The sequence below is a fragment of the Trachinotus anak genome, unplaced genomic scaffold (genome assembly GCF_046630095.1).
Source record: "Trachinotus anak isolate AG129_WGS33_773 ecotype Australia unplaced genomic scaffold, CSIRO_AGI_Tana_v1 ptg000008l, whole genome shotgun sequence".
Taxonomy (NCBI): Eukaryota; Metazoa; Chordata; class Actinopteri; order Carangiformes; family Carangidae; genus Trachinotus; species Trachinotus anak.
The window spans coordinates 19,727,749-19,740,404 of record NW_027273859.1 but is presented as its reverse complement, the minus strand read 5'-3'; the positions used below and the strand labels follow the sequence as shown (position 1 = coordinate 19,740,404).

Sequence of the window (12,656 nt, the reverse complement as noted above, 5' to 3'; positions counted from 1 at the left end):
GAGTGTGATCCCTTCATGCATTTCTTGACATGATATATTCAATTTAAAAGGCTTGCGGAGGAGAAAATGAGCCATGAACCGCATGCTTTGAGAAACAATGTGTACTGCAGTTCCAAGATAAAGAAGAATCTTCCTAAACTATGATGTAATGCACTTTGAGCTTTCCACTCATTTACAAAAAAGCATATGATGACTACATAGGACCGTTCTTGGTGGAGAATACAACTGAGACCTTGACAGTATGGTGTCAAAGGGTTTGTAGAAACCAGCTCATAGTTCATAGAGCACTGCCATAACAAGCAGAAAAGGTTTGTTTGAAAATGTAATTATGTCTGTGTACACATGTATATGAGGCGGTTTTTGTGTGTATTTGTATATGTTTGTATGTCTATTCTTCTTTATATCACACTGTGGGGACCCAAACCTGGTTGTGACACTGTGGGGTCTGACCTCCATTCTAGGGAACCCTGAAACTGGTCCACTCCCAGTGGGTATGTGAGTGAGATAGTAATATTGCTCTGTTTTATCATAGAGCAGTGATCGTCAACTGGCGGCCTGTGGGCCGAATCTGGCCCGCTGAAGCTTCCAATAGATAGATAGATAGATAGATAGATAGATGACTTTATTCATCCCCAAAGGGAAATTAGGTTGTTACAGCAGTCCGGTGTATTAGAATACAAAAATACAATAGAATAGAATACTGAGGTAGACAGAATAGAAATAAAAATACAGAATGGCAAGATATAAATACCATAAATAATAATATACTATGAATATGCATATGTAAATAGAAAGTGCAAAAAGAAGGATACAAATATTGTATGAATATGATATATGATATCAATACAGTTAGTATTTGGAGTGGAGTGTTGTGATGATTTAGAGTGCAAAGGGTGACAGGTCATCTTGTGTCATCTTGGCTCTGACAGAGGTAGATGAGTTGTACAGTCTGATTACAGAAGGTAGGAACGATTTCCTGTATCGTTCCTTAGAGCAGCGGGGTTGGATGAGTCTGTTGCTGAAACTGCTCTTCAGCTTGTCCAGTGTTTTGCGGAGGGTGTGAGAGGGATTGTCCATGATTGCCAGCAGTTTTGCCAGCATCCTTTCCTCCACCACCTCCTCCAGGGTGACAAGTTTTAGAGCCAACAACAGACTCTGCCTTTTTGATGAGTTTGTTCAGTCTGTTGGCGTCCTTTGCCTTGATGCCCGCACCCCAGGACACCGCAGCAAAGAAGATGGTGCTCGCCACAACAGACTGATAGAACATCAGCAGCATCTTGTTGCAGACATGAAAAGACCGGAGCCTCCTCAAGAAGTAAAGCCGGCTCTGACCCTTCTTGTAGATGGCCTCTGTATTGGTGGACCAGTCCAGTTTATTGTCCAGTGTTACACCCAGGTACTTGTATGAGGCCACTAAATCCACATCCGTCCCACTGATGTAGACAGGAGAGGGCAGGGGCTTGTTCCTCCTGAAGTCCACCACCATCTCCTTCGCCTTCGCCACGTTCAGCTGCAGGTGGTTCTCCCCACACCACTTCACAAAGCGCTCAACCAGGTCCCTGTACTCAGCCTCCCTCCCTCCCTCCACACACCCCACAATGGCCGTGTCATCAGAGAATTTCTGCAGATGACACGACGCAGTGCAGTACCTAAAGTCTGACGTGTATGTGGTGAAGAGGAAGGGAGACAGCACAGTTCCCTGGGGGGCCCCGATGTTACTGATCAGACGACCAGACACACAGTTCCGTAATCTCTCAAACTGCGGTCTGCCCGTCAGATAGTCATCAACCCAAGTGACGAGGGGAGCACCCACCCGCATGTTCTCCAGTTTGGCCTTCAGCAGTCTGGGCTGGATGGTGTTAAAGGCGCTGGAGAAGTCAAAGAACATGATGCGGACTGAGGTGTCGGGTCTGTCCAGGGAGGAGTAAGCCTTCTGCAGCAGGTAGATGATTGCATCATCCACCCCAACATGGGGCTGGTATGCGAACTGCAGGGGGTCTTGTGATGGGCACACCAGCGGTCTGAGGTGTGCCAGGACCAGTCTCTCCATGAGGTGGGGGGTTGTTGCTTGGGGAAGCAGTAGAGGGGCTGCCGGGGGTGGAGGGGTTGGAGTTGAACCTATTGAAAAACATGTTCAACTCATTAGCACATCGTTCGTCCCCCTCAGCTGCACCCCCACGTCTCCTCTGGAAGTCGGTGATCTCTCTCATCCCACTCCAGTCCCTGGTGTTGTTGATTTCGTGTCTGATTTCGTGGTGACCTTGCAGTCACAAGTCTTCTTCATTGTTTCTTTGTGGCTTTAGTTTGGTGGCCCGCGTCATATGGCGCCTTGACAAGGAAGGGAGCGTGGTGTCTGAGATGCAGCTGACCACGCTGGAGGAGCTGGAGGACCACATTGCTGACATGCCAGAGGACGAAATGAAGGAGCTCAAAGTGGACATCCACAACTTCCTTGACTACTGGCCCCGAAACAGCAGGCAGCACACAATTGATGTCATCTCACATGTTTTTGGAGTGGTGCATCTGAATATCTATACCCTCCAGTCCTCCAGTTTGTGCTCCAATTTCCTTCTGTAGTCAATCCGGAATAATGAGGAGGAAAAAGAAAATCTCTTGTGGTATTTAGGGTATCCTTTAAAAAAAAAAAAAAAAAATCCCCGCTATTAAAGCAACCCAAAAAGCAATTGAGATTGAGTTCTCCTCCTTCATCTTCTCTGTGAAGTTGCCACAGCAGCCTCCTTGACAACAAATTTTTTTTTTTTTTTTTTTTTAAGATATTTTTTTGGGCATTTTTTTTGCCTTTATTGACAGGACAGTAGAGAGTGACATGAAAGGGGCAGAGAGAGAGGGGGAATGACACGCAGGAAGGAGTCGGGCCGGTTGGGAGTCGAACCGGCGTTCAGCTGCTAAAAGCATCCACAAATGTGGTACGTGCCCTAACCACTCCACCATTTGATAACAAAGCTACCTGGACCCAATTAAGTTTATTCCAAAACACATCAATTTTTTCCAGTGATGGACATGACAGCCCCACAAATTTCAAGGCAAAATATCTCTATCACCCTTGGTGGCAGGCAGCGGTATAGGTGATAGGAGCCTGACTGATAAAGGCAAAAAAATTACATCAATTTTGTAAGAAAATTAAAATATCAAAACAACAATACATTAATGAGGCCAAAATGTAAATCTTATTTAATTTTATTTTAAAGTCTGGCCCCCACAGTGTCTGCCGAGAAAGATTCTGGCCCTTCCACAAACGTAGTTGATGACCCCTGTCATAGAGTGTTACAGTTACAGAGAGACAGAGTAAGTTAGAGAAAGCACCAGAAGAGAGTGGAGACAGAGAGATAAATCAGGTCTGTTACTGTCAAATGTCTTGCAGCTGTCCAACATCACCACACACTCCTGATAGACAGCCCCAGCTGAGGGACAAAAATAACCCTCAGTGACCGGGCACCTACCAATTCACAGTCAGGGGTAGTTAACAGGACAAACAGCAGAAAGTGTGACTACAGATACAAGTAAATGGAAGGATCTGAGAGCACGACACAGAGCTCGGTGGTGTTACTTTTCATGAAAGGTTGTTGGTTTTATTGACAGATCAGTTCACTGAAGACATTTTATTTCTCAGTGAACTAATGATACAAATCACCTCCAACCTATTCTCTGTCTCTCTTGGTACAGTTCAAGAGGTGGATGGCTATTTTAGTACCTTGACTGAGGAATGTGCAGTTGTCATTGACGAACACAGAGGGCACAGATTGGTTGAAGAGTTCCTCAACTGCGCTACTGCTGTATTTAGCCTCTCTCTACCACAGAAACACTCCTCTTTTATCCGCACAGCTCACCATCCATTCACCAGCATCTCAGGAACCAGTGCGGCTAGCATGGAGAACGTGACAATATTTGACTCACCTGGAAAGGGGAGAGGTCTAAAGGCGACCAAGGAGTTTTGGGCCGGAGATGTAATTTTTTCTGAGCCCAGTATTGCAGCTGTGGTGTTTGACAGGTACAGTGATGAAGCAAATTGTGAATGTGGTTTGGGATGGGGATGTGTTCAGATGCAGTAATTATGAAGACGGGCGGTTGAATAATATATTGTCTTATGTATATTTTGTTTTTCTATTTGGGAAGGTCATTTAGTCTGATTTTACTGATGTTACTTCATCAAGTGGATATAATTTCACATAGTCAACTGTGCCTCCACTGGAGACAACTTATCCTCTAGCAAACACTGGGTGATAATAACTGTATCTGGAACAATCAGAAACAAAAGACTGTTTACAGCTCAGACTGTCTTTACATCAAACCTCATCTTTCTCAGGAGTAACCCGTAATCCTCATATTAATTTCCATACTCCATAATTTTATAGCTTTAACAACAGTTAACACTAACTTGTGTAACAAAATAATCTCAACTGAAGTCCCACTTATTTTTTGGATTTTGCTGATGAAGCCTGTCAGATGGGAACATTAAGGTGAGAGTATTTTGTGATGATCTGATCTGAAAGATAATATAAAAAGACTGGACTTCCATGCTGATCTGAAATATTGACTTTAAACTGGTAATACAGTATCAAAAGGGAAAAAATAACTATACAACAATGGGCAAAACCAACCAACAGACTTAAATTTTACTTTGACACTCTGTCACTTAGGCTGTTATATCTACAGTATGCATGTGCCGTAATACATGGATCAAAACATCTTTCCTTTCTATGCTTCCTTTCCTTTTCTGCAGTCTAGTGGAGCGTATTTGCCACAGCTGTTTCCGCAGACAAGACAAGCTCCAGAGGTGTGGCCAGTGCAAATTTGCTCATTATTGTGACCGAACCTGCCAGCGTGCCGGCTGGGCCGAACACAAGCAAGAATGTGGTGCCATCAAAGCTTATGGCAAAATACCAAATGAGAACATACGGTAAGTGTAAGGAAAAAGGAAATAGGGAGTGATCGGGAAATAGGGAGTTTTTTTTTTTGCTGACAAAACACAGGTAAAGAACCTCCACACTAAGAGATAGACTTCTGTAAGTTTTCTGGAGCTTTTTCCACACTCCACTATTGGCAATCTACCCTTCTAAATCAGGAAGGAAGAGGGTTGTTGTTGATATTGTTTTGATCAAGAAAATATGAATGCATAGAGCCACAATTAATCAGGCGAGAGAAAAACTTTTTTATCCTGCCAGTGGTTAGTGGTGGTTTTTCTGAGTTGCTCCAGATTTGTCTTTGTGTTACATGATTTTACATCCATGTCTGTCTCAGCAGTCCTTCGAATTAGTGACAAGATAACGTGTGTCTGATTTCGTGGTGTCCTTGCAGTCACAAGTCTTCTTCATTGTTTCTTTGTGGCTTTAGTTTGGTGGCCCGCATCATGTGGCGCCTTGACAAGGAAGGGAGCGTGGTGTCTGAGATGCAGCTGACCACGCTGGAGGAGCTGGAGGACCACATTGCTGACATGCCAGAGGACGAAATGAAGGAGCTCAAAGTGGACATCCACAACTTCCTTGACTACTGGCCCCGAAACAGCAGGCAGCACACAATTGATGTCATCTCACATGTTTTTGGAGTGGTGCGTCTGAATATCTATACCCCATTTTTGTTATTTCTTAATTATGTGGATACTGTAGGTGCAAAATTATAAGTTGTGTCTTTGCTTCAATGAACAAGCACTTGAAGAAATTGGGCTGTACCTGCCACTCCTGTCCAAATAAGACAGTCTAACCTCCCAGAGACCAAAACAAATGTGTTCAGTCGTAACTGTCAGCTCATAAAATCAAATATTTTCACATCTGCCACCAGGATATTCTCCCTTTTAATGACTGACACCAGCCAATTCCAGTGGTAAACTCCCTCATACCTGAGTTTACAGCACAAGATGTGACAGTTAATATTTGTGTCACAGCTGTCCCTCAGTGTACCAGGTTAATTGTGAATATGGTATATTACCTGTAACACCTTGTGCCTGACAACATGTCCGGTCTGCTAACAAGAACAAACAGTAGAGTTTTTACACCTTGCAGTGCAGATGATATGGTGTTTTTAGCAGTGACTGAGATTACATGGCTATTGTCTTCGGTCTCTTCTGCTTAGCCTCCTTTTTGGCATTTCAACCTTAAATGGGAACACTGATGCAAACAGAGAATAATATTGAAATATTAGTACTGTATTATTAATAATTGTTATTTTTATACACAATTATTCCCCTCTGCCTCCCAGATCAACTGCAACGGCTTCACCGTGAGTGACCAGAGGGGTCTTCAGGCAGTAGGAGTCGGTCTTTTCCCAAATTTGTGTCTGGTGAATCATGACTGTTGGCCAAACTGCACTGTAATTCTCAACCACGGCAAGTAGGTGAAAAAACCCCCCAAACAAAACAAAAACGTTAAAGTGCTTTTCAGTTAAAATTTCTTGATTTTGTATTCAGCTGGGATTGACTCTAACTTGATCGAAAAGTTCAAATACAAAATATTTGTGTGTGTTTTTACGTGGTGTTGTGTGTGTGAGAATGTGTGTTCATCAGGTTGCCTTTGCTGTAAAACTGCTTCCTGTTTGTTTTTCAGTCAATCGGCTGTGAATACTATGTTTCATTCTCAACGGAGGTGCGTTACCTCAACCTAAGCCTTCTTAAGTGTTATTTATTAGAGCACCATTGAGACTATGACATTAAACGCTTAATCACCACCAACTCCATCCACTGTAGAAAATGAAAGTCTTTGTCAATATTGTCCTGTAGTAAGTTCTCTAGGTTTGATGTGACTCAGTTTTCACATCAATATATCAACTTACTACTTGAATGCTCTAACCTTTATTTGGCTTATGTAGAATATAACAACAGGCTGGTGTGGGTTTTTCTCTGCATATTTCTTCACTTGCTGAAACGTCATTTTTCAACCCTGCATATTTATCTGTTTGTCATGTCCACACAAAGCTTTACTCATGTGATACTGGTTTGTCACTTTGTGTGTTTGTCCATGTGTGACCACACTGTGTGCCTGTCCGTTGTGCTCTAGCCTATGTTGCCTCTCTCATTCAAAACAGCTTTTGATTCTATTACCTCTAACACCATGCAACACCATGACAAAAACAATATGTAACATATATTTAATACATTATTTTTTAAAATTTGATATCCATAATAATTTCATATTTAAGCCTTTTATTACATTTTGCCTTTAACATTTACTACATGTTGATAGGTTTGTCATAAATTTGTAAAATGTGGATTTAGTTTAGCATATTTACAAAAAAAAAAAGAAGTAAAACAAATCAAATAGGTGAGACTCAAATTAACTATGCAGATGATAGAAATGTATCCACTAAAAAATGTGAATACATGTTATTTTAGAAAAGTGGTAGCCAACATTTGTAGAATTAACTAACAGAATTCTGGCTTAATTTGGAAATAATGCCTCTGATATTCACTAATCCAAATCATAATCAATCGTACAGTTGGACTGACTGAACCGAAAGCCACACTAAGGAGCGAGATTTCACCATCAATCAAAGACTGTAAATGAAAGACTAGATGAATTAGACAAGTTGTTAAGCGTGTATTTCCATATTTCCACATGTAACTGTGGTTCTCTTTCTCAGGATTGAGCTGCGTTCTTTGGGTAAGATCGCAGAGGGAGAGGAGCTGACAGTCGCATATGTGGACTACTTGAATTTGTCGGAGGAGAGACAAAGACTGCTGAAAACACAATATTTCTTTGACTGCACATGTGAGCACTGCAAGAACCGCACCAAAGACGACTTGAAGATGGGGGGAAGGGAAGTGGAGGGAGTCAAGGTTTGTGTCTTTCAGCATATTTGTGTTGAGTTGACTGTTGAACTGAGAGAATGAGGTTTATACTGCACAAGGCAGAAAGGACCCAACCCTCTCACCTCATTTTGTACTGACATGGGTGACAAGCACAGGCGGGAAACACGAGAAGCAGAGCCTCAGTGACTATTTTAAGCAAAGATAACTCCCAGTGGAATTAGCTTCTAATCTGGGTGTATGTGCATACATTCAGAAATGCATTGGGAAACGGTGAGGAAAAAAAAACATAACTGACATAAGCTTCATTTTACACAATAACTTCCATTACTTCAAGGCTGTAACTATATTTTAATATTCTACCTTATACCAGGTTGTATTATTGTATCTATGCCATGTTACATTTTATAATTGAGATTCAATTTCCAGTACCAAACTGCTTACAATTTACCACTTAATACTCTAAGCTGAGTAAATTAATGTGTGATGCAACATAAAAAGTGCGATAATACCCTGATACTGATTAATACAGTTTGGCATTAAATTAAACACAGTTCTGTCAGCACAAAAATTACCAGTCCACTCTTTGTATGTCTGTGTGGTTTTGTGTATGTGTGTGTGTGTGTGTGTGTGTGTGTGTATGTGTCACAGGTTATAAATAGAATCTGTAAGGAGCTATCAGTAGAAAAAACTCCAACTTGATTAGTCGACTTTTAACAATATAAGTTTGACATATTAACCAAAACTATTGTCATATGCCAGATCTGGCTGTCAAATAATAACCATAATAACTACAACTTTTCTTTTAGTCATATATGAGACTAAATTGTTTGTTATTAGTTAAAGGAACATTCAAGCCTTGGACATAGACCCTTGAGTTGGTCAAAGGTCTTCTTAAGATAAAAATAATCAGGCCTTTGCCTTTATGGAACTCAACAGGTGAGTTTTATATCAGTGTCAGCTTGTTAATACTTTACGAGTGGTGCAACAGTGTTTGAAACTCTCATTAAAATTGGATCAATCTCTCCTATCTCCATCCTTTTAGCCTTCAGAGGAGCAGGTGAAAGAGGCAACGGATTATTGCTACGAAATGATGGAGAAAATGGACAAGGCTCGATTAAATGGTGACTACCATGAGGTATTGTATCAATCAACTACAACCCCAAATAAAAACACAGATTCTGTGGCTCCAGAAAGATTTTTTTTATATTTCAACAGAACAGAATACAAGATCTTTTTTCCCCTGTACTTAACCAATGCTCTATCCTTATTATAAGTTTTTAAATATTTTTCTGTCTTTCTTTTTTTTTCTCTTCAGGTGGTAAAAATCTGCAGGGACTGCATAGAGAAAACAGAGCCGATTTTGGCTGACACTCACATCTACCTGCTGAGGATGTGGAGCACGTTAAGTGAGGTGCAAGCCTACCTGCAGTACTTTGATGATGCTGCGGAGTACTCCCGCAAAATGGTGGAAGGATACATGTGAGTACGAAGATACTGAGCAGTCTCTTGTGATCATCTCTTGCATATCATATTCCATCCCATAATAATGATGGACTGAATGCTGAATGCTCCTGTGTGGAAAACTGGATAGATACAGAAATAAATCCAACTGTTTCCCACTGACAGAAAGCTGTACCACCCAAACAATGCTGCTCTTGGTATGGCTGCCATGCGAGCTGGAGTGAACCACTGGCAGGCTGGGCAGATAGAGGTTGGACACGGGATGATCTGCAAGGCCTACGCCATTCTCATGGTCACCCATGGCCCAACACATCCCATCACCAAGGACCTGGAGGTAAACACCTTATAATCTAAAAATCTGCACACAAAACTGCAGTTGGATGTGTTTACGCTTTTCTTTGGGCTCTGGTATAATTGTATTGTTAGGCAAAAAGAGAGCAGCCAGGTTGTTTATCTTGTCTTGGATAAAGTCAAATGGGTTCACTCATGAAATTATCACAGGAATATGCAGTTTCCATTTGCTTTGCATAGCTTTCTTAGCGGGTTTCAGCTCATTGTTTAATTGTCTGACCACAAATGCACTGGTCTGCCTCACACTCACCGCTCATGTAGTGTTGTTTTCAGACATGACAGGCAGCTGCTTTCAGTTAAAAAGTTCTCAAAACCGACTCAACACTACCTGCTCAGCACCAAAACAGCAACTAGTTGGTGAACATAGTGGAGCAGTTAGCAGCTTAAGAACCACATACAGCATTTCCCTCAGGAGTCAGTAGAGACCCAAAACAGCATATGAGCGGTCAATAATGACTGCTCAATTAATGTTAGGGGAAAATTTGAGCAGTAGTGAGAAATGGGTATATATTTGATACATATTCAATAGCTGGACTAACTCTTAAATACTGCTCTGGCGCTGTCTGGCTAATTCACAGGCTTCCAATTCTGCTGATGATATACTACATCAAACTCATAGGTGGACAATTTAAGTGCTGATGTTTCCTTCCTGATATCCCCACAGGCGATGCGGATGCAGACGGAGATGGAGCTGAGGATGTTCAAGCAGAATGAATACGTTTACCACAGTATGAGAGAGGCAGCTCTGAAAAACAGGCCAATGACCATGATGCATGAACCCAAGTCTGTGGAGGAGGGAATCAAGAACCTCTTCCACCGGAGGAAGTAACCATTCAACTGCAGTCAAGAAAACCATCCTATTGTTTACCGTCAACAACTTTCAGAGTGCCGGTGTCAGAGTCCACACAATTAAGCCCATGATCGTTTTCTGTATCACTCAATTTTGTAGTTATACTTTTCATTAAAAAAGATGTCACATGAAACTTGTGCTTTTTAATTAGTGTTGCAAACGCTTCAGCAAGTACCCTACCTTTAAGTGAATTTACCAAAAATGTGGTTCTTTGAGAGATTAAATGTTGGTTATCAATGTGTACCAGAACAGGTAGCACATTATATGTAGTGCCTTGAGTAATGCAAAGTTTTGAACCCCATTATCAAACTAAAAATGTCAGTTTTTTTTTAAATGAACTTTGGACACAAAATGATATTTTGCACTATTTCAATATGCCAAAGGGGAGCGCAGACCTGTCACACCAAACATCAAGAATAGACACTAGTAAACCTTTTGTCTTTAATAGCTCTGTTTGTCGACAGGATAATTGGGAATGAGAAGCAAGTTTGAAAACCCCAGGAAGGAGGAGAAGAAAAAAAAAAAAAAAAAAAAAAAAAAAAAAAAAAAAATTTACCTTTTTCCATTGTTATGATAGGCATAAATGAGGGCTGACAGAGGAACCTGTCGTTTGCGAAGGCAGATGATTACAGTGCTAAACTTGTGCAACCAGTGCTGGACAGATAAGAAAACCCAGTCACAAAGTTGAATGTTTCCAGTCAGTCACATTGATCAACAGCAGGTGCAACCTGACATAACCTTGACTCACTAAACAGTGTTTTGTAAAGCAGAAGCCTACCCTGCTGTCCACTGTTATCTGTCAGGTTACACCAATCACACAGCTTGAAGTCACTCCTGGTCCTCCCACTGAGTTCTTTTATTCAAGCCTATACTTGAAACTCAACATTTTGGCCCCATGACTGCACTCTTAGACTACTTTTGCTTTGATAGGATTATTGGGGGTGCGAGTGTAGTCTCATGAGCAAGATTGCTGCGCAGTTATGTATGATACACTCTGAGCCTTTTTAAGGCACCTGTTGCTTGTTATCAGTTTAGTGGAGCTCTCAGAGCAAAGTGACCTTTAGCCTGGCAGCAATGCCAAATGCTCTACCCCCATCAATGTAATGCCAGCATTACGTTGCTCCACTGCTATGGAGCTTAAGGCCTGTGTTCAAGTAGATGAAAACTATAGTCACCAAAAAACAGACACCATTGCCTTTTACATTTTATTATCCCAAGTGCAGACATTTACATGCGTTTACTCGTCCTCTTGTATACAATGCCACCGAGAGTCATTGTCTGGGGAGGGAAAGGGAAAAAGAAAAAGTTTTAAGTTTAAGGTGGAACATTGATTTAGTTAAATTACATGTTTTTGTCTACTCACATTGACAATTGTGTTCCCATCCACCAGTTCTGTGACGGACTCGATTCCCTTGAGGGAAACTTTGAGTTTGTTGCCTTCACGCTGAACCACCGCCTTCAAGAAGCACGACATAAGATTAGAGCCAAATCAGGACAGTGTTCATCTCATGCAATTCTGGTCCAGGGGGATCTCTTAAAAATTCAATTTTCACTACTTTAGGGGAGGAAAAAAAAAAAAAAAAAAACACCCAAATATTCTAGTTTAGTGAACTATTGTAGTTTTGCATCCCTGAAGTCAGTGTCCTGGCTTACCTTGACCTTCTCTCCAGTGAGGGTCTCCAGCTCAGCCTCCTTTCCGATGGTGAAGTTGTTGACAAGGACCTTTGAGCCAGTTGTGACTGTCACTTTGAAGTTGTCGCCAGTCTCCTCGATCTCAGAGACGCTCTTGATGTCTTTGCCTTTCTGGATGAGGTCATCAGGAAGACCTAAGACAAAAAAAAAAAAAAAAAATGAAATAAATAGAGTCAGATAAGCATTATTGGTGTTTTAATTTTCCCTACTTACTCACTACTGCAGAAACATACCAATGGCCTTCATGAAAGGCTCAAAGTTCTCCTGAGACTCCAGGTGGTACTTTCCAGAGAAAGACATGGTGGCAGACAGTGAAGGTAAGGTGAAAAGTGGTTATCTGCCTGTTTTATACTCTCAAACTCCAACGCTGCAATCATTAACCACAGGTGTCACCAATTAAGGCAGCTCCAGCCCCCTTCGCCCAGCAGAGCTCACAGAAGATCCACCAGCACCGATAAGGCCAGAGGGGCGATAAAAAGGGGAGCAATGCTAGATAAACTTTAATTCAGAGGGGAAAATAGTGAAAGTGTGTGCGTGTGTGCG

The 12,656-nt window shown here is 41.6% G+C and overlaps 2 protein-coding genes across 3 annotated transcripts; one reads left to right on the top strand and one right to left on the bottom strand.

Annotated features, from left to right (window-relative positions):
* The first annotated feature begins 3,728 nt into the window (after positions 1–3,728).
* On the top strand, positions 3,729–10,554 carry smyd1b (SET and MYND domain containing 1b). Of its 2 annotated transcripts, XM_071483346.1 has the most exons (10): positions 3,729–4,009; positions 4,742–4,918; positions 5,353–5,566; positions 6,214–6,344; positions 6,558–6,596; positions 7,591–7,786; positions 8,802–8,894; positions 9,075–9,238; positions 9,386–9,554; positions 10,236–10,554. In XM_071483346.1, the coding sequence occupies exons 1-10, from the start codon at positions 3,888–3,890 to the stop codon at positions 10,398–10,400; spliced, it is 1,470 nt and encodes a 489-aa protein (XP_071339447.1). In that variant the 5' UTR covers positions 3,729–3,887; the 3' UTR covers positions 10,401–10,554. The 2 variants fall into 2 exon arrangements, with proteins under 2 accessions (XP_071339447.1, XP_071339448.1); XM_071483347.1 differs by lacking the exon at positions 6,558–6,596 and having other exon boundaries at positions 3,740–4,009.
* A 1,058-nt stretch (positions 10,555–11,612) lies between these two features.
* Positions 11,613–12,505, bottom strand: LOC139624315 (fatty acid-binding protein, liver-type-like). Its single transcript, XM_071483349.1, has 4 exons — positions 12,347–12,505; positions 12,075–12,247; positions 11,785–11,877; positions 11,613–11,699 (listed from the first exon to the last, which is right to left on the bottom strand). Exons 1-4 carry the CDS (start codon positions 12,411–12,413, stop codon positions 11,649–11,651), a joined length of 384 nt encoding a protein of 127 aa, XP_071339450.1. The 5' UTR covers positions 12,414–12,505; the 3' UTR covers positions 11,613–11,648.
* Between the last annotated feature and the right edge of the window lie 151 nt (positions 12,506–12,656).